The sequence below is a fragment of the Neoarius graeffei genome, chromosome 14, assembly GCF_027579695.1.
Source record: "Neoarius graeffei isolate fNeoGra1 chromosome 14, fNeoGra1.pri, whole genome shotgun sequence".
NCBI lineage: Eukaryota > Metazoa > Chordata > Actinopteri > Siluriformes > Ariidae > Neoarius > Neoarius graeffei.
Genome location: NC_083582.1, coordinates 53,336,502 through 53,357,102, shown reverse-complemented (window position 1 = coordinate 53,357,102; position 20,601 = coordinate 53,336,502). Strand labels below are relative to the sequence as shown.

General features: G+C 42.0%; 1 protein-coding gene across 7 annotated transcripts in view; it reads left to right on the top strand.

Moving 5' to 3' along the window:
• bahcc1b (BAH domain and coiled-coil containing 1b) overlaps window positions 1-20,601 on the top strand; it is a 444,689-nt gene that overhangs the window by 397,928 nt on the left and 26,160 nt on the right. For all 7 annotated transcript variants that reach the window (XM_060940000.1, XM_060939997.1, XM_060939999.1 and 4 more), the window contains 7 exons: window positions 2,993-3,151; window positions 5,150-5,346; window positions 5,716-6,064; window positions 7,498-8,352; window positions 11,879-12,036; window positions 12,511-12,647; window positions 14,608-14,715. In XM_060940000.1, coding sequence (XP_060795983.1) covers window positions 2,993-3,151; window positions 5,150-5,346; window positions 5,716-6,064; window positions 7,498-8,352; window positions 11,879-12,036; window positions 12,511-12,647; window positions 14,608-14,715 — 1,963 coding nt within the window. The remainder of the gene's footprint in view (window positions 1-2,992; window positions 3,152-5,149; window positions 5,347-5,715; window positions 6,065-7,497; window positions 8,353-11,878; window positions 12,037-12,510; window positions 12,648-14,607; window positions 14,716-20,601) is intronic.

The window sequence follows — 20,601 nt, the reverse complement described above, 5'->3', positions numbered from 1 at the left end:
GAAAGAGACGTCGTCTGGATGGGAGCATATGTTGCTCTAGAACCTGGATATACCTTTCAGCATTGATGGTGTCTTTCCAGATGTGTAAGCTGCCCATGCCACACGCACTAATGCAACCCCATACCATTAGAGATGCAGGCTTCTGAACTGAGCGCTGATAACAACTTGGGTCGACCTTCCTGATTTCCATAAAGAACTTCAAATTTTGATTCGTCTGACCACAGAACAGTTTTCCACTTTGCCACAGTCCATTTTAAATGAGCCTTGGCCCAGAGAAGACGTCTGCGCTTCTGGATCATGTTTAGATACAGCTTCTTCTTTGAACTATAGAGTTTTAGCTGGCAACGGCGGATGGCATGGTGAATTGTGTTCACAGATAATGTTCTCTGGAAATATTCCTGAGCCCATTTTGTGATTTCCAATACAGAAGCATGCCTGTATGTGATGCAGTGCCGTCTAAGGGCCCGAAGATCACGGGCACCCAGTATGGTTTTCCGGCCTTGACCCTTACGCACAGAGATTCTTCCAGATTCTCTGAATCTTTTGATGATATTATGCACTGTAGATGATGATATGTTCAAACTCTTTGCAATTTTACACTGTCGAACTCCTTTCTGATATTGCTCCACTATTTGTCGGCACAGAATTAGGGGGATTGGTGATCCTCTTCCCATCTTTACTTCTGAGAGCCGCTGCCACTCCAAGATGCTCTTTTTATACCCAGTCATGTTAATGACCTATTGCCAATTGACCTAATGAGTTGCAATTTGGTCCTCCAGCTGTTCCTTTTTTGTACCTTGAACTTTTCCAGCCTCTTATTGCCCCTGTCCCAACTTTTTTGAGATGTGTTGCTGTCATGAAATATTTCAAATGAGCCAATATTTGGCATGAAATTTCAAAATGTCTCACTTTCGACATTTGATATGTTGTCTATGTTCTATTGTGAATACAATATCAGTTTTTGAGATTTGTAAATTATTGCATTCTGTTTTTATTTACAATTTGTACTTTGTCCCAACTTTTTTGGAATTGGGGTTGTAAGATCACAATAATAAATATAACTATAATTATAATATGTTGCTATTTCCACCAATTTAACAAAATTTACAAAATGTTGACCTCATGGCTATGCTTCATGGACCCCTGGGGATCCCCAAACTGTATTCTGAGAACCATGGCTCTAAATTAGCATTTGAGTCATCATATTCCACCTCACTTTTTTAGCAATACATGCATAGATCATCCATAAAATTAAAAACACTGACAGGTAAAGTGAATTACATTGTTTATGTTGTTACAATGGCACTCGTCAAGGGGTGGGATATATTAGGCTGCAAGAGAACAGTCAGTTCTTGAAGTTGTTGTGTTGGAAGCAGGGAAAATGGGCAAGCATAAGGATCTAAATGACTTTGACAAGGGCTAAATTGTGATGTCGAGATGACTGGGTCTGGGCATCTCCAAAATGGTACATCTTGTGGGGTGTTTCCAGTATGTATTGGTTAGTACCTACCAAAAGTGGTCCAAGGAATGACAACCGGCGAACCGGGGACAGAGTCATGGGTGGACAAGGCTCATTGAATTGCATGGGGCATGAAGGCTAGCCCATATGGTCCAATCTCACAGAAGAGCTACTGTAATACAAACTGCTGAAAAAGTTAATGCTGGCTAAAACAGAAAGGGCATCTTAGTGCCCCATACGAATCAATGAGCTTTCAACACCCATGACCCTGTTCTTGGTTCATCGGTTGTCCTTCCTTGGACAACTTTTGGTAGGCACTAACCACTACATACTGGGAACACCCCACAAGATGTGCCATTTTGGAGATGCTCAGACCCAGTCATCTAGCCATATGAATGACCCAGTAATCTAGCCACACACACACACACACACACACTATATCTATCTATCTATCTATCTATCTATCTATCTATCTATCTATCTATCTATCTATCTATCTATCTATCTATCTATCTATCTATCTATCTATCTATCTATATGTGTGTGTGTGTGTGTATATAAAACACGGTGGCATGAAGATAAAGTTTATCTTTGAGTGGTGAATGGCTATATCATGAGTGAGAGAGTGATATTTTTCAACATGAGAAGATAAACTTGATATCTTTGTGCCACTGTGTAATGTTCTTTATATTGTATCGACACATCCCCTGACACAAAAATATACAAGTTCATCAAAAAGATTTTAATTTTGAACCAGTTCGCCATTTTGACAATGCCTGTCTTGTCAATGGGAAAACACTGGGAGTGACATCATCGGACTGAAAATATCGGGAAATATGTCACTCAGCTCTGCAATGTATTTTGTATGAAAAATGCAAGTTTTTCAACAGGAGAACATAAACTTCATATCTTCAAGCCAACATGTGATTTTCTTTTTATTGTATAGACACAGGGCGGCACGGTGGTGTCGTGGTTAGCACTGTCACCTCACAGCAAGAAGGTCCTGGGTTCGAGCCCAGTGGCCAGCAAGGGCCTTTCTGTGTGGAGTTTGCATGTTCTCCCTGTGTCTGTGTGGGTTTTCTCCGGGTGCTCCGGTTTCCCCCACAGTCCAAAGACATGCAGGTTAGGTTAATTGGTGGCTCTAAATTGACCGTAGGTGTGAATGTGAGTGTGAATGGTTGTTTGTCTCTGTGTCAGCCCTGCGATAACCTGGTGACTTGTCCAGGGTGTACCCTGCCTCTTGCCCATGGTCAGCTGGGATAGGCTCCAGCTAGCCTGTAGAACAGGATAAGCGGCTACAGATAATGGATGGATAGACACATTCACAAACAAATAGTACCCAAATTTATCAAAACAATTCAGTGATTTCCTCACAAGTGACATATTGAGAAATATGTTACGGTTGCAGTTCTCGATGTCCCGGATGTAGTTCATATGTAAAATATGAGTGGCGTATTTCCCAGTAAAACACCCATGTCTATATACATATATGTTATTCTGACTGGTTTGCTACGGTGTGTGGTTTGTCATTAGGTCTGAGTCATGCTGCTCTGCACCAGAACCTGCCCCCAGGCTTCTCTGCAACCCTGCCCAGCCCCCTGCAGCCTGTCCTGCCCCTTCCGCAGGACCCCTCTCCTGCCTTGGTAGTTTTACCCACTGAGCCGGCTGCCCACCCTGCCACCCATCACCTAGGTATACTGGCAAAACTATATTTGTCTAGTGCAGCAGTGTGGATGTTTTTAAATGTGTTTTAATAAAAGCTTGATGGTGATTTTACTGATGCACAACAGTCTTTCTAATGCTTTCATTACTTCCTGTGGTCTTTAACTCAAGAATTATACATACTCTCTGACTTAATTTGCCTTGTAATGTTAAGCTTTTTCTGCTTCCAGTTTTCAGTTCTTATTCTGTTATCACTGTAAAAAAAAAATGCTTTATTAAGCCATGCAATTTATTATCAGATTGAGACTGGGTCCAGGTGCAGTTCTAAAACTTTATTTGTTTGCTCAAAATAGAATTAGGAAAACTGTTCAGAAAGGTTCGAAGATTGTTTTAAGCAGGAAGTTGGTATGTTCCACCAATTATATATTAAAGGAAGAGTAAGGAACTATAAAAGTATTAATGCAGGTTACCCTAAATGATTTGTGGGTGTATATTTAAGGGTGTGTCATTGACAATGTCGTGCAGAGACATGTATAATTCACTGAACAATGTGAGTCAGCATGCAAATATTTGCATGTCAGAATTCTGATTCATATTATTCATCGCGTGGGATGACCCTATTGTTCTTTGTTAAAAAAAAATCCACTGAATGAACATGTGGGACTCAGGGAGATTAAGAGAAAGTTTTTACAGTAATCTTGTCTAGGCCTGAGTTGTTTGCTGTGCACTTTTGAGAGCTATGTAGTTGTTAAGCCCAGTGCTCTATTTTCCTTATGTTGTTCTTTACTGTAATGTGATTTGTTTCTTTACACTGCTTCACAGTACACATTGCTGTGTAAAGCAAGCTCATGGCAGCTTCATTTGATGTCAGCCCACACCTGCTCACAAAGCTGTTTGCAGCACTTTGATTTGACCATGGCCGTTATATGCTGCGTGCCTGTGTGCTGTACTGTAGTGATCTGCTCAGTGCTGTGTGTGCTCCCACCTCCCATCTCAGTCTGTGAAATTTAATTAGCTCTCTGCTCTTCGGTGCACCACTTTCCTTCAGCGCTCGGCAGGAGCCGCATCCGAGAGTGGAAGTGCACCCACTGGACCCTTCCCCAGGGAAACATTACCCTCGTCCCAGTAATCTTGCCCAACAAAGAGCCCCACCACACTTTGGGGAAGGAGGGAATGGGTGGAGAGGGTAGAGGAGGGGGACAGAACGAGTAGCATGTGAAAAGAAGTTGAAGAATCAAATTGTGTTGAAATATTTGTGGGCTGAATCTCAAGCTTGAGACAAAGTACACAGCTGTTGTGCATCCCTCCCTGTGCTTTTTTTGCTTGCTTTTTCTCCCTCCCACCCATAAAGGCATGTCTTATAATACACACAATAAATTGATAAAGTCTGTCCTTGGATAACCCCTCCCTTCAAGCCAACTGGAGATGCCTGCAATCAGAACAGCATAAATTCCATGTATTTGAAAGAATTGCCAACCTAGGTGGCCCAAGTTTCAACAGTTTGTGTGCCATCTTAGAAAGACATAGTTCTTCATTTCACCCTTAAGTCATGTTGAGACCATATAAGCTCAGGTGAATGAGTGTGCCATTTGGAACTTGGCTGTCATCTTCCTCTCTAGCAGCCTGTCAGGAAGGCCTCATGCAAAGAGCCACATTCATGTGACAGTTTGAGCAAGCAGGGCTGAATTGTTTTGACCTGGATTACTGTGGTAGTAGGGAACAGGCCAGTGTTGAAAGCTCAGTGGTGGCCATCGTATTGAGTTAATCTGAAGAGGTAAGCCACGATTAACAGCAAGGATAAGTGAGTGGCAACATAAAGTGTTTGATCTGCCTTTGTTTCAAATGTGCAGCCTCATAAGGTAATAAAGAGGCTTTGGGCTGTGTTTTCCATAGATGGTAATAGAGTGTAAAGGAAAATGAGCCAGTAAGACCTTTTCTTTCTACCAGTAAGATTTTGCAGGGTAACGGGTGCAAAGAGGTTCTCTCACACTCACTTATCCCTCTGTTTGTCTCTGTCCCTCTCCGTAGATGTAATGGAGCAGCAGGGATTATGGCCCCCAGTGTATGGGGCTCGAGGGCCTGCTTCTCACATACAGCATTCCTCAGTTTACTCCCGCCAGTTTCTACGGCAACAAGAGCTCTATATGCTGCAACAGCATCAGCACCAGCAACACCACAGAGCAGCACAGGCAATAGAGCTGGCACATAGGCATACACATTCTCAGGTAATATGAATGCACAAAAAAGTACTTTAGCAACAACTCTGTAAAAGTGCATTTAGTTGTTCGAAGAACTAGACTGTTCTCAGAAATGGAGCAAAACAGATATAAGGTACATTTTCTGCACAGTAATGGCTGCAAAACTCCCAAATGCAGAATGCCAAAGAACTGGGGCTCATCAGCCATGATGTCAGGCTGTATCTCACGATTTAGCAGCAAAATATGTGGAAGTGTACGAGCATTTTGCACTGATTTTACATAAGACAGATTTGTGAAAAGGTGAAATTATATAATTATAAATGAATTGCATAAGCTACCATTTCTGTTGTTGGACTTCCTGTGATGACTTCCTGTTTCTGTCCTTCACATCCACAGAGGAAGCCCGAGGATCCCCCTATTGATCTGGATGAAAGTCCTCCTGAGCCTCGCACCCTGAAACCAGCAAAACCCTTCTCCTACCCCTCCTCCAGTAAAAGTCGCTCCGCCTCCTCTCCAGGGGGATGTGCTTCTCGTCTCTCACCCTGCTGTCACTCACCAGCCCCACGGCCCCATCCTAAGAGCACTCCGTGCACCCCCTGCCCCGAGCCAAGCCCAGCTGTAGCAGCACCCCGCTCTCCTGCCCTCAGCCCCCATGCCACCCCCCACCTTTCCAAAGAAGCTGAGTCCCAGGACAAGAGAGGAGAGGGCCAGCCACCACAGGACTACCCTCACTCTCTGGAACCTGGTGAGAATATGGGTGAAATACCCATAATTCAAGGGTCTGATGTACTCAGTTCCAATCTAATCTTCACTGGCTTTATATTGGTTCTGAAAAATTCATTGCTTATATTTGTGTACAATGTCTAACTACTTGTGATAGTAGAGAAGTCATTTTTATGCAGGTTCAAAGGGTGAAACATTTTTCTTCCAACAGTTATATTTCTAAAGGAAAATAACAGCATGCAGATGAGACAAAAAGGAACACTGCATTACCATTCTCAAGGTTAAGGTCTTACCATCATGCCTGGCTTCATGGCTCCAGGCCGAAAAATAGAGCGTAAGAGAGATATGGGGGAAGACTTTGGTCTGCCTCTCAAGGACAATCAGTCTGGGGAGAAACATACAAAGCTTAAGATAAAAAAAAGATGGTGCTTCTGAAGAACCACATACCTCTTTGATTACTGATGACTGACAATCAGTTTGTATTACAAAAATAGGATTGCTTCCTTCCCCCTTTTTTCAACCGCGTTTGAATGTCATCTATTTGTTTATAGATGCACATGTTTAATTTATTTAGGTGCATGAGAAAGAATAGACTTGAGGTACTGTAATAGACAGTGCAAAGGAGGCCAGCATGACTGTAGATGGGGGCTCTCTTATCCTTCAGGGGTCCTTGAGGCCTGGCTGGCGGAAGGATACAAATTCATCTGTCGGTTTTGTCAGGAAGGGCGGATGGATACCATCAATAACCCAGTACTGGGTGACAGGGCTAGCTCTGCAATCACATCCAGACACCATGCTGTCATCAATATACCCTGCTATGCTGCAGCTCCCTTACACACACACACACACACACACACACACACACACACACACACACACACACACACACACACACACACAAATGTGCACTGCATAAACACACATATACGCACTGCTACTCACACAATCATTTTCACTCTCACCCCAAATGAGATGAATACACATGCTCACTCAGAGACTAAATTATATGCAAACACTCCTGTGTGCAATCTCTCACACACAAACAGTGCACACACTGCATCCATAACACCCTTGAACATAATTCAGTATTCATGGAAAATTTGATCATGCCTGCTATGCCATAGTCTTTATGGTGCAGGCTCCATTATGTGTGTGAATGGTAATAGATAAATGCAACGCAGTCTCTGAATAGTACACACTGTCAATGAAGATTGAATATACATCATATCCATCACCTATACACCATACTTTAGGAGCTGTGCCATGTAGTTTAACTGGTAAGGTCACACTGTAACAAATGAATGGTAAAACTGTGTGGCAGGAGGAGCTGTTCATGTTCCTTGGAGTTAATAATGGAAATGTCTTATACACAAACTGAACCTAGCCAGAGGATAGTTTGACCAACTAATGATTTTTTTTTCCCTGTACACACTACCTTCTACCCCCAACCCCCAGATCTTCCACCGGGCTATACCTATCCTGCCATTGCAATTGGTTACAAGGCCGGTCCATCTCCACAAGAAGTCCAGTTAGCTGAACATGCTGACCTGGAAGCAGAGCAAGCGGAACCTGCTGAACCAGCACCACAACCCCTTTCACTTTCCACAATGGGGGATGAGCCTGTGTGCCAGGAAGGAGAATCCCCCACTTCAGCTGCCCAGGTGGGACCCCAAGTGGAGGATCTCCAGGAAGGGAATAGGGTGATGGCAGAAAAGGAAGGGTTGGATGAAGAACAGAAGGCTATTACCTGCCCTCCTACTGCTCCCTCTCCACCTGTATGCCAACACCCCTCCAAATCCCCCTGCCTGGATGCTCCACCTACAGGGGAGAATTCACAAATAGAGGCATCTAATACCTTCACCACTGATCAGCCCAGTTTTTTGGAGGTCCAGGACCCAGCCGAGGAGGTCAAAACTCAGGAAGAAGAGATTGTAAATCCTGTCCAGAATTTATCTGCTGCTTCCCAGGAGCTCTGTTCTGTGGAGGCACCTGATGTCCAAGAGAGGACTGAGAAAAACTGTACTTCATCCAGTGCATCTGTAGATCTGGAGCTCACTCAGGCATCATCACCATCCTCTCCTTGCTCTGAGCTTTCTGCTCTTGGTAACCAGTATCCTGGATCCTGCATCTGGAGTCTGGAGCTTCTGATTGCGGCAGCTCTCTGTGCCACAAGAGATGCCCAGATGGCTGCCCCAGTGGAGGCGCCTGCTTGTATAGCACCCCCTCAAAATGGCATGGCACTTCTGAGTGAGCTTGCTGAGCTGGAGAGACGACAGAAAGAGAAGAACGGCAGCAACATGGAGAGTGAAGGTAGTCATGCATATTTATAATACTGTCTGCAGTCACATGCACATCAGATGAGTATTAATTCAGACCTAAAACTGATTTTGGAAACCACGTAGTGCAGCAACAGAGTGTGGGTTTTGTTTTGTTTTTTTAAATCAGAACAGCAAAAGCTGCCTCACACACCCCCTCACCTCACTTGTACACATGATTTAATTTCTCATCAGTGCTTTGCATATGCATTCTTGTAGCACTGTGATATAGGCAACAGGGGAGGGCTATGGCTGTGTCTTTCATTTTGTTTTGCTTCTGCTCACAAGACGAGGTGTGTAAAAGGGCTTTTCAGCTCAGCCAGCTTTCTGTCCTTTCTGCGAAGGAAAGATAACACACACCCCCATTAATTCCTCCAAGACGGACACACACACACACACACAAACATGTACACAATGACCATTCTCAACTGACCACACAGCTTTCTTCCTGATATACATACAATACACCTACCCATACACTCATATTTACATTATATACATACATTACATACACATTCACAATACTTCAAACTCCTTCTTGTCTTCTGATGATGAAAAATCAAGTCCTCTGTAACCTTCTGGGGTTCTGTACTTCCTATGGGAGAGAGAGAGTGAAGACTTGGGGGATGCTGTTCTTAAAAGGGATTGAGCCTATCTTAAAAGGCAGGCATAATGATGTGACGCCCCCCCTTCCCGGTCCTGTGGATTGGACTGTGTCCACTGAGTCATCCTGAGGGACAGAGTGCTCCCCTGCCTTTGCCCTTTAACCGATTTGATCACATTTATAAAGCTCATTTTAGATGGAAAAAGGCCCAGCTTTTCCACAGCTGCCTGTGTCTTCCCCCTGTGAAGAGTTGATGAAATGGTAAAAGCAGCTGATCTTTTCCCTCTTAGGATTGCAATCCTTTTGTTGCCTAATTAGCCTCCATTGTTGTGAGAGCTGCTTTAAAGCCTTGTTGCTTTTCCACGGAGCATTTTGCGCTTCCCTGCCAAAGGATGTTTTTATTTACACAAACATTCTCTAGAAGCTAAGAAATCCCAAATGGCCCCACTACAGCATAAAAAAAAACACTTTCTGTGTTCATTGCATTTATTACTCAGCTGTGTGTGTGTGTGTGTGTGTGTGTGTGTGTGTGTGTGTGTGTGTGTGTGTGTGTGTTTGGACCAACTATTAAAAGTGACATAATTGGCTTTGTACTTTTTATATCTCAGCAAGTGACTAAATGATAATATCTGTAAAGAATGGTGTCACGGAGTTATTATAAAACTGGATAATGGTTATGCATCAGTGTTAAAATAGTTTCCTTTCTTTGCCTGTGTAGCAGTTACATCCATCTCATACACAGTCATGGTGCAATATCTATCCTGACGTAATTTCAGTAATAAATGCTTTAAAAATTAGTAATAAACAGCATTTCAACCATAATAAATCTGTTATGGATTTTAGTACTCCGTAGTGTAGTGATATCTGATGGTGTCGAACATGCCCTTGATTTAATAGAAGTGTTTTAAACTGTAACTGTTAATAAATCAGCTTAATACAGTATTCCTGCCTCTGAATATTCAGAATTCTGACTGTAATCATTTCTCTTATACAAATCCTGCATTACAAAACAGAAAGAAACTCAATATTTCTATTCGATCAGTTGTTTTAATATAACCCAGTTATTTCTGCAATGTTACAAAAACCTCATTTTAGCTAGTTTTCCAAAAATAATTTTAAAACAATGCAGTTTTTTTTCTTTTTTTTTTTGTAGAAATTGCGAATGGTTTTCAACATCCCCATCATATTCCCACATTGTGTTCCAATGAATAACGGTTGAGTGTTTTGAAAGTACCAATTAAAAGATGTTGCAGTGAGGGTGTTGATGTAGCAGGACTGTATTCTCTGGGATCTTGGTTCTTTCCTTTTCCTCCTCTCCACTCCTTTGGCCAGGCGAGATTGTATGAGCTGTAGCTGGCATGGTGGGTTCAGCTTGTCTCATTAGAGCCGACTGTAGATTGATTTCAGCTTGAACACCACTGTGCTATAACTGCCATAGTGATGTCAATCAGATTGGATACTAAAGACCCCTGGGAAACCAAAGACCTCCACTGGAGTGAGCAGTTCTGCTCCCTTCCCTTTTTTGTTTGCCTTTTTTTATTTCCTCTCGCTCCTTTTTTCTTTTTCTTCATTTTTCTTTTTCTTTTCATTTTATCCATACTATCTGTGTTTCTTTCCATAAATTCAGTTTCTCTTCTTTGCTTTTCTTTCTGTTTAACTTTTTTCTTTCTTTCTGTCTCATGCCTTCTCACTGTAAGGGCTTGTCATCAGTCTTAATCAGTTTTCTGTCAGTTATGCTGGTTTTACCTGATTCCTTTTCAGCTTCCCCTCATTTTCTCTCCTTCTGTCCCGTATTTCTCCCATGCTTGTCTCCTGCACCCACACACTCCACCCTTCCATTGTATGGTGTGCGTATTTCCCCGGGTTTTCCCTCTGTAGAGGAAATTGGATTCTTTCCATGTTAGTAATGAGGGCATGTTTGAGAATAAATAGATGGCTCAATAAACACTTTACCTCTTATTGCCTGCCTTCTACCACCCTCTGGGCTTACCTTGCTCTTCTCTCCCTGTTATCGTTCCTCCCTTGCCCCTCTCTCACACTCTTTTCCTTCATTGCCCTTTCTCCTGCTCTCGTACCTCCTCTCTCTCACTTTCCTTCTCACTGAGTGTGTACACCACGATTCAGTTTCATTTTGTGTTGGTGTGGCATCTGTCTCTCTTACTCTCACTCACGTACACGCACATGCACATGCGCGCGCGCGCACACACAAAATGCACATACAGTCTCCTCAGGCCAGCTTGAGCTGCCATGAATATTCAAGGCTCATTTGCTGTGAGCGTGTGGCCTGCCCTAATGACTGGGATAAATGTAGAGAAATCCCCCTTTCATCTCTCTCTCTCTCTCTCTCTCTCCCTCTCCCACCCACCCCTGTTTTTGTGTAACATGGCTCCTGGCATCTAGGCCTCGTGTTTAGAGATAAGCTCTTTGGTTAATAGCTATCATCATCACTCATTCAGAGACTGAAAGACACAAGGTGCTTGCAGAATATAACTTTGTACTTAGAGGCTGTTTGCTCTTTATTTTGCCTTCTGCTTCACGTACACTATGTCTTGCTCTCTCTTTTCGCTCTCATGTAATCACGTTTGTCTGTTTAATTCTGTTTGTTTGCATGAGACATAGTACCACCTCATCATATCACTTGTCTAAGGGTATGTGTGTGTGAGAATGACAGAAGAAGAAGAACTTAGACAAAGCTTTGTTTTGCATTACTGGAGACAGGTTTACCTCCAGTGGACAGCGGGTGATGAGTGCAGACATTTCCATGTAGATTGAGCGAATATCTTCCTGCACAACTCCTTTTGCCAGAAATTTATAGAAATAAATATATCACACACTGATTCTCAGTCTTTGTCTCATCATGTGAAGGCAGAAATGTGCAGCACTTCATTTAAAATATGTTAATTGGTTATCCCTGCAGGAGAAGAGAGACTGCTTATTGACCTCGAGAGTCTAGCAACACTTGCAGCTGCAAGGGCACTAGAAGTGTCTCCACCCATCACTACTGAGCCTTTCCCTCCTCTACGTCGTACAGTTAACCTGCGCAGGAAATGGAAATGGACACCGCAACATGAACCGGTATCACTATCCCATCTGTTCCTGAGCCATACTAGTCTTTACACATGTGTTCTTTTCACACCTTATCATTGTGTTTTGACTGTGATTGCTGTTGATGAGTCTATTTGGATCACTTTGTGATAAATGCATAAAAATATAACAACAAATCCATTATCACCTATGGGCAGATCACAGTATCTGCTTACAAAATCATATCTTAGAAAAGCATGATGTTTAATGGCCTATCACATGAGTGTCAGGGCAAGTGGAAAATGATTTGATTATTTGCACAAATTTTCAGCTAATATGTTTGTTTGTTCTTTAAAATACCCCTGAATGTGATGAACTGATCAAATCGTTTTTGGGTTTTGGATCAAACGTGTGTTAGTAAATGCAGCTCCAATTCTGCCTGAGCACACAGGTGGAGTTGGATTTGATGTTGGCAGTCCAGTGCATTAACTGATGTCCTGCGGGTTGTGTGGGCGGGGTTTGCAGGTGTGTCCGGTGAAGAGTATAATGGAAACATTGGACAGGGAGGAGCTTGCGATGAGGGTACAGCTGGCTGAGCTTCAGCGGCGCTACAAGGAGAAACAGAAAGAGTTGACCAAGTTACAGAGGAAGCATGACCACCAGTGAGTGATGGGCTCCCCTCACACACACACACACACACACACACACACACACACACACACACACACGGAATTATACACAGAATGAACACACATACAGTGGTGCTTGAAAGTTTGTGAACCCTTTAGAATTTTCTATATTTCTGCATAAATATGACCTAAAACATCAACAGATTTTCACACAAGTCCTAAAAGTAGATAAAGAGAACCCAGTTAAACAAATGAGACAAAAATATTATACTTGGCCACTTACTTATTGAGGAAAATGATCCAATATTACATATCTGCGAGTGGCAAAAGTATGTGAACCTCTAGGATTAGCAGTTAATTTGAAGGTGAAATTAGAGTCAGGTGTTTTCAATCAATGGGATGACAATCAGGTGTGAGTGGGCACCCTGTTTTATTTAAAGAACAGGGATCTATCAAAGTCTGATCTTCACAACACATGGTTGTGGAAGTGTATCATGGCACGAACAAAGGAGATTTCTGAGGACCTCAGAAAAAGCATTGTTGATGCTCATTAGGCTGGAAAAGGTGAAAAAAACATCTCTAAAGAGTTTGGACTCCACCAATCCACAGTCAGACAGATTGTGTACAAATGGAGGAAATTCAAGACCATTGTTACCCTCCCCAGGAGTGGTCGACCAACAAAGATCACTCCAAGAGCAAGGCATCTAATAGTCGCCGAGTTCATAAAGGACCCCAGGGTAACTTCTAAGCAACTGAAGGCCTCTCTCACATTGGCTAATGTTAATGTTCATGAGTCCACCATCAGGAGAACACTGAACAACAATGGTGTGCATGGCAGGGTTGCAAGGAGAAAGCCACTGCTCTCCAAAAAGAACATTGCTGCTCGTCTGCAGTTTGCTAAAGATCACGTGAACAATCCAGAAGGCTATTGGAAAAATGTTTTGTGGATGGATGAGACGAAAATAGAATATTTGGTTTAAATGAGAAGTGTTATGTTTGGAGAAAGGAAAACACTGCATTCCAGCATAAGAACCTTATCCCATCTGTGAAACATGGTGGTGGTAGTATCACGGTTTGGACTTGTTTTGCTGCATCTGGTCCAGGACGGCTTGCCATCGTTGATGGAACAATGAATTCTGAATTATACCAGCGAATTCTCAAGGAAAATATGTCAGGACATCTGTCCATGAACTGAATCTCAAAAGAAGGTGGTTCATGCAGCAAGACAACAACCCTAAGCACACAAGTCGTTTTACCAAAGAATGGTTAAAGAAGAATAAAGTTAATGTTTTGGAATGGCCAAGTCAAAGTCCTGACCTTAATCCAATGGAAATGTTGTGGAAGGACCTGAAGCAAGCAGTTCATGTGAGGAAACCCACCAAGATCCCAGAGTTGAAGCTGTTCTGTACGGAGGAATGGGCTAAAATTCCTCCAAGCTGGTGTGCAGGACTGATCAACAGTTACCGCAAACGTTTAGTTGCAGTTATTGCTGCACAAGGGGCTCACATCAGATACTGAAAGCAACGGTTCACATACTTTTGCCACTCACAGATATGCAATATTGGATCATTTTCTTCAATAAATAAATGACCAAGTACAATATTTTTTGTCTCATTTGTTTAACTGGGTTCTCTTTATCTACTTTTAGGACTTGTGTGAAAATCTGATGATGTTTTAGGTCATATTTATGCAGAAATATAGAAAATTCTAAAGGGTTCACAAACTTTCAAGCACCACTGTACCTACTCTGCTCCTTACGCCCATTCTTGTAAGCACTTTCCAAAACATTCTTCCCTTTGCTTAAATACAACAGCTAAGGCCACCCAGCATGTACAACATCCTCCTTACTTAAGCCATTGACCAGTAGGTTAAATCCCCTGTGCTCACTTAAGCCCCTTCCCTTGGCCACAGCAACAATTAGAATGGCTTAGTGCTACCCACTATACACCATTAGTGTGAATTAGAGTGATTGACAAACTGTGTGTGTTCACAGAAAAGAGGATACCTCAAGAAGCCCAGCTCGTCGAGGTCCTGGCAGGCCACGGAAACGCAAGCCCACCCCAGGTCCAACTGCCCCCACAGATACAGTCAAGAGGGTCAAGTGAGTTTCTTTCATTTGTGTCCCTGACTGTGCATATGAAAGGCAGCCAGAAAGTGAATGCAGAAGTGAATGAGAGTGTGAAAAATAACATTTAAGTTCCTTAAATAGCTTTGAAAGACCTCTTACTTTTCCCACTCATGTTGTATGGCATACGTAATTACATCCAGCAATGGTTCATATCTTCTGCATGTATGACTATACACCAGTGGCGGCTGCTGGTTTTTAAAACAGGGGTAGCCCATTTTACGTATTCATCGTAAAGCCTGTAGGCCGGATATCAAAGCATAGAAAGGTGTGCCCCATTAGCATAGTGAACTAGACAACCCTACCTAGTGGCAGAAAGTATTTTTGCTTGTACATTTCATGTTATAGTCTGGCTTGCCAGGCTAGTGCCTCATATCCTTAATCAAAAATATCAAACATCCAAAAATCACTGGCTATTCAACGAAGAGCCTTGAACATCGTACCCTGATATGCAACACAGAGTCTTTAACACAACACCCAGCTGTGCAACACATCCTTGAACATCTTCTGCAACACAGTCTGGAAATTCATAACCAGGTAGGCTATGCAACACACAGAACCTTGAATATCATACCCAGGCATAACCTATAACACAGAGCCCACCATTCTCTTAACATTACTGAACAATATACACACTTCAGATTCATGAACATTATATGATGCACACTATTTATACACAAATTCTGCCCTCTGCTCCTTTTCCAGAAAATGGTCTGTGACCCTGTCATACCAGCTGGTTGTGCTTTCCAGAGACTTCACCAATTTCTGTTAGCAGCTAGCACTGCAGATCCCAATAAGGCTCCAGCTAGCCTACAACCAGATTGAACTACAAATGAAATAAATGAGTGAATTCACAAATGATCAAACTGATAGAATGGATGAAAGTTAACAGAGCACAACGAGTAATATTTACATTTATTTACAGAGTAATGTACAGAGACATCAATGAGAAGAACCATTTATATGAAAAGAAATTCGACTACACTTTCTCAACATCCGCTAGGGACTCACTGATCATACTTCCGTGTTCCTCGCCGACGCCGAAGTACAGAGCCCGCCCTCCTCACTACCTCCAATAATCCTTCATCAGCCCGGCTTCTTGTCCCTCCCACTGTCTCGTTTAGTCCCAGAGAAGCCCGGCTTCCCTGGAAGTGATGATTTTGTCGATTTTAACCAATAACAACTAGCCGAAATTGGCTGTTCAGAGCCCTCTCATAGACTGCAATGGATACCCGGCTGCCAGTCCATAGAGCCCATTGAAATAAGAAAGGTTACAGCGTGTTGCCAGATTGGGCTGTTTTAAGTGCATTTTAGCGGGTTTTGAACATATTTTGGCTGGAAAATGTCAGCAGTATCTGGCAACGCTGGTTACAGCCTGGCAGCAAAGGTGATTCTCGTAGCGAACTGCAAGTTCGTCAGACATCACTCAAATAAGTTACAGGATAGTTATGAACGTAAATACAATCTTGGGCATATATTATGTTATGCAAGTTATTGTTTTAATGAGAATTCAACGTCATAGATGCCGCAGTTTGGGGAAAGAATTTTAGGGGAAGCTCGGCTTCCCTTGTTGTCTCTGAGAAATCGCCCCTGCTATGGAGCACTTGTATGTGACGTCACAGCCGATCCAGATTGTGACAGACGCCATCTTGTCGGTCAAATGCCATATTTCCGCCTTCTACTTCTACTTCTGGTTCTACTTCTGCTTTTACTTCTACCTTTTCTTCTGGAAAACCCTACTATATACAATTCTACTACAACAGCTGCGGCTATAAGCTCTCCCTACCTGTGCACGTTTTTTATGTTTTTTTGTGTGTATTTTTGCGTGTTGTTCATCTGTACCGGACTTCAATATCCACTACAACCGTATGGACTTACTGGACATTGGTTTCCAGCAGAAAATGACGGTTTGTAGCGTTTTCCATCGCATGCACAACATTCCGGACGAGAAAAAAAAAAACATTCCGGACGAGATAGCGAGGCCAGCGGGGTCTCCGTGGATTGTTATCGGAAGCAAAGCGAAGGAGGCGGCGCCGGGAGCGGAAGCAAAAGCAAGGCTGCAGAGCTGGCCTGTTGACTAAGCTCAGAAAACAGTTACTCAAATCTCCACTGCCAAGCCTCTACCTCTCCAATGCCAGATCCATGTAAACAAGACGGACGATTTGGAATTACAGCTGGAATTACCTTATTCTATTCTATAATCGGCTGGTCAGTGCTATACTCAATACTTAAGTGACTTACCCGTCCAATGAGGATTCTTGTTTACAAGATGCCACATCTGAGTCGCTGACAAATCCTGAATTTCTGTAGAGATAACTGTCCAGAGATTTATAAGCACGCAGTGCTTCACCACTGAACAGCGAGGGAACGTTAATGAGGTAATTATACACGTCCGGGTATTCCGCTGGCAGTTCAAAATCCGGTCGTGAAAACTCCGTCCGGTAAGCCATAAGGGTCACAAATCTGTAGATCGTTTATTTTAGACATATATCTAGTTATCTGTTCATTAGAAAAATGAGCCGTGTAGTTCGTCGGTTGAAATTGATCCATTCTGTACACGAGTGCAGCAGTATTCAGCGGTGTTTTTGACCGACAAGATGGCGGTTGTGTACTTTCCGGTCACGTGACTGCAAGATCTCTATACACAGTTGGCGCAGTAAACACAGCCTCCTGGCACAGTCCCTACCATCCCTCGTTGTGTCTAAGTAAATGGGGATGATATCAGTTTAAACGAGGCTGACTAAGTACTTAATCAGTGCAAAGAGCCCTTCATTAATCATATTTACAACTTCCATTGATTATCTACAAGTGTTGCGACTCCTTCTAACCCCTGACGCACCAGCAATATTAATTTGATAAAATGAGGCATCCAAATGCCGGCACAAAGTCAGAGCAAGAAGTTATCACTGTGATGAATGTGCATTCCCTCCTGAGATGCACTTCTGTTTACGCCAGGCAGACATTTTGATAAACTCGGTCAAACCTGTTTACCCTACCTGATTAAGAAAACTTCTCTTTTATTATGGACCAGGCTGATTAGTGGAGCACTAATGAGAACAAGAGCTGGAGCTTAATTACACATGCTTTACCCACTCCACATTTAGCCATAGCATTAATAATGTCATCCACCAAATAAAACAAATGATAACTTCCTACCAGCAGAATTTATCAGAGATCCCTTTGTGGAAAGCTTGCAGGGGAGAGGGAAGCCTCAGAGCACTGACTTTCTGTTTATGGTGTATGTGTCCATGTCATTTATGTATTTTTCATGTGTGTTTATGTATTGTTCCTGTCATAAACACTTGAACAACACGTTTATGTATTATTCACATGCTTGTGTATTGTTCATGTGATAAATACTAGCACCATCACTGAAAAAAGGTCCACTAATTTTACTGAATTCAAATATGTACATCAGTTGCACGTGAATAAATTGAGTTACAGTAACACAATTTGTTTTCGTACATCCAACATCAAGTATTTTCAAAGCCCTCAATAAAACTCAAGCCCTTCACTCTCACTCAAGTCCTGGATCAAACTCGGGTGAGTAGCATTGTGAGGCAGCAACATTTCCTGCTGCAGTGTCATGTCAGTCATGTCACACTTGTGTTAATCAGTTTAATTTAATACTATAGCTATTTCTTTCCATGAGTGCCAACATCCTCATGAGATTTTTTTACGTAATTGGATTATTTTAAAACTGTACATGAATTGATCACACTCACTCTACATAATTCATAATAGTAAATAAACAAAAATTTAAATTAAAATTAGTATAAGCAATTAAATCATGTTTTAATGAGAAACTTAAAGGGATCCTCCAGTGGATTTATTCTCAAACTTATTTTATGTAAAATTAGTTGTAGATTTCAAAAATCAAACTTTCATTTTCAGAGACCAAATAGTGTTCGAGAAAAGTGAATTTTCTTTAAAATGCCAGATGGGCTTGACGTATGCAATGACGTCAGGTCGTGGTCGCTTGGAGTACAACCCCGATTCCAAAAAAGTTGGGACAAAGTACAAATTGTAAATAAAAACGGAATGGAATGATGTGGAGGCTTCTGAACTGAGCGCTGATAACAACTTGGGTCGTCCTTCTCCTCTTTAGTCCGAATGACACGGCGTCCCTGATTTCCATAAAGAACTTCAAATTTTGATTCATCTGACCACAGAACAGTTTTCCACTTTGCCACAGTCCATTTTAAATGAGCCTTGGCCCAGAGAAGACGTCTGCGCTTCTGAATCATGTTTAGATACGGCTTCTTCTTTGAACTATAGAGTTTTAGCTGGCAATGGCAGATGGCACAGTGAATTGTGTTCACAGATAATGTTCTCTGGAAATATTCCTGAGCCCATTTTGTGATTTCCAATACAGAAGCATGCCTGTATGTGATGCAGTGCCGTCTAAGGGCCCGAAGATCACGGGCACCCAATATGGTTTTCCGGCCTTGACCCTTACGCACAGAGATTCTTCCAGATTCTCTGAATCTTTTGATGATATTATGCACTGTAGATGATGATATGTTCAAACTCTTTGCAATTTTACACTGTCGAACTCCTTTCTGATATTGCTCCACTATTTGTCGGCGCAGAATTAGGGGGATTGGTGATCCTCTTCCCATCTTTACTTCTGAGAGCCGCTGCCACTCCAAGATGCTCTTTTTATACCCAGTTATGTTAATGACCTATTGCCAATTGACCTAATGAGTTGCAGTTTGGTCCTCCAGCTGTTCCTTTTTTGTACCTTTAACTTTTCCAGCCTCTTATTGCCCCTGTCCCAACTTTTTTGAGACGTGTTGCTGTCATGAAATATTTCAAATGAGCCAATATTTGGCATGAAATTTCAAAATGTCTCACTTTCGACATTTCGACTGATATTGTGAATGCAATATCAGTTTTTGATATTTGTAAATTATTGCATTCCATTTTTATTTACAATTTGTACTTTGTCCCAACTTTTTTGGAATTGGGGTTGTAACTCAGCTGTTTATATTCTCTGTTTACATTGTAGTTTTGCTAGTTTTACAAGTATTTTTTATCAAATTTATCTGTTTTTAAATAAGTATGCCTCACTGTGTAGTATATGAATGCCACAATGATGCTAAAAAAAAAAAAAGCACAAGCTGGAACTGAACTGCATTTCCACAGAGAAAATGCCAAGTGTGCTAGCTCAGCTGTGGCACAGGATCACCAACAGAAACTGGATCAGACATGAGACCTTGCGCTACAAAATCTTTTTTACATGATCTACAGAATATAAACAGCTGAGTTGCTCCAAGTGACCACTACCCGATATCATCGCATACATCACCACCGCAGGAAACCCATCTGACATTTTAAAGAAAATTTATTTTTCTCAAACACTATTTGATTTCCAAAAATGAAAGTTTGATTTTTGAAATCTACAACCAATTTTACATAAAATAAGTTTGAGAATAAATCCGCTGGAGGATCCCTTTAACATTATGTATTTTGTTCTTCTAATTCTGGCCAACACATTCTCTTTTTTCAGTGTAGATTACACAATGAAGGTCAATTTTATTTGATGTATTAGGACATAATACAGCAAATAAAACATACAACACAATAGTCTACCCTGGTATTCCCCCCCCCCCCCCCCCCCTTTCCTGTATCTCTGTCCCTCTTGCTCTGGAATAATCTGTTATGTTGCCTGGTGTCAAACAGAAGCTTATAAGCTTATAAGAAGTCAAAGATCATTATATGAGACATTAGTAGCAAGCAGGTTATCCCCTGTACTACTTCATACATGCACCCAGGTACCAAAAGCTCAATAGGTAGTTCCTGGTATTCTTTCATGCCTTTAACTTCTATTATCCTTGAGGTCGGATCTATTGAACATGC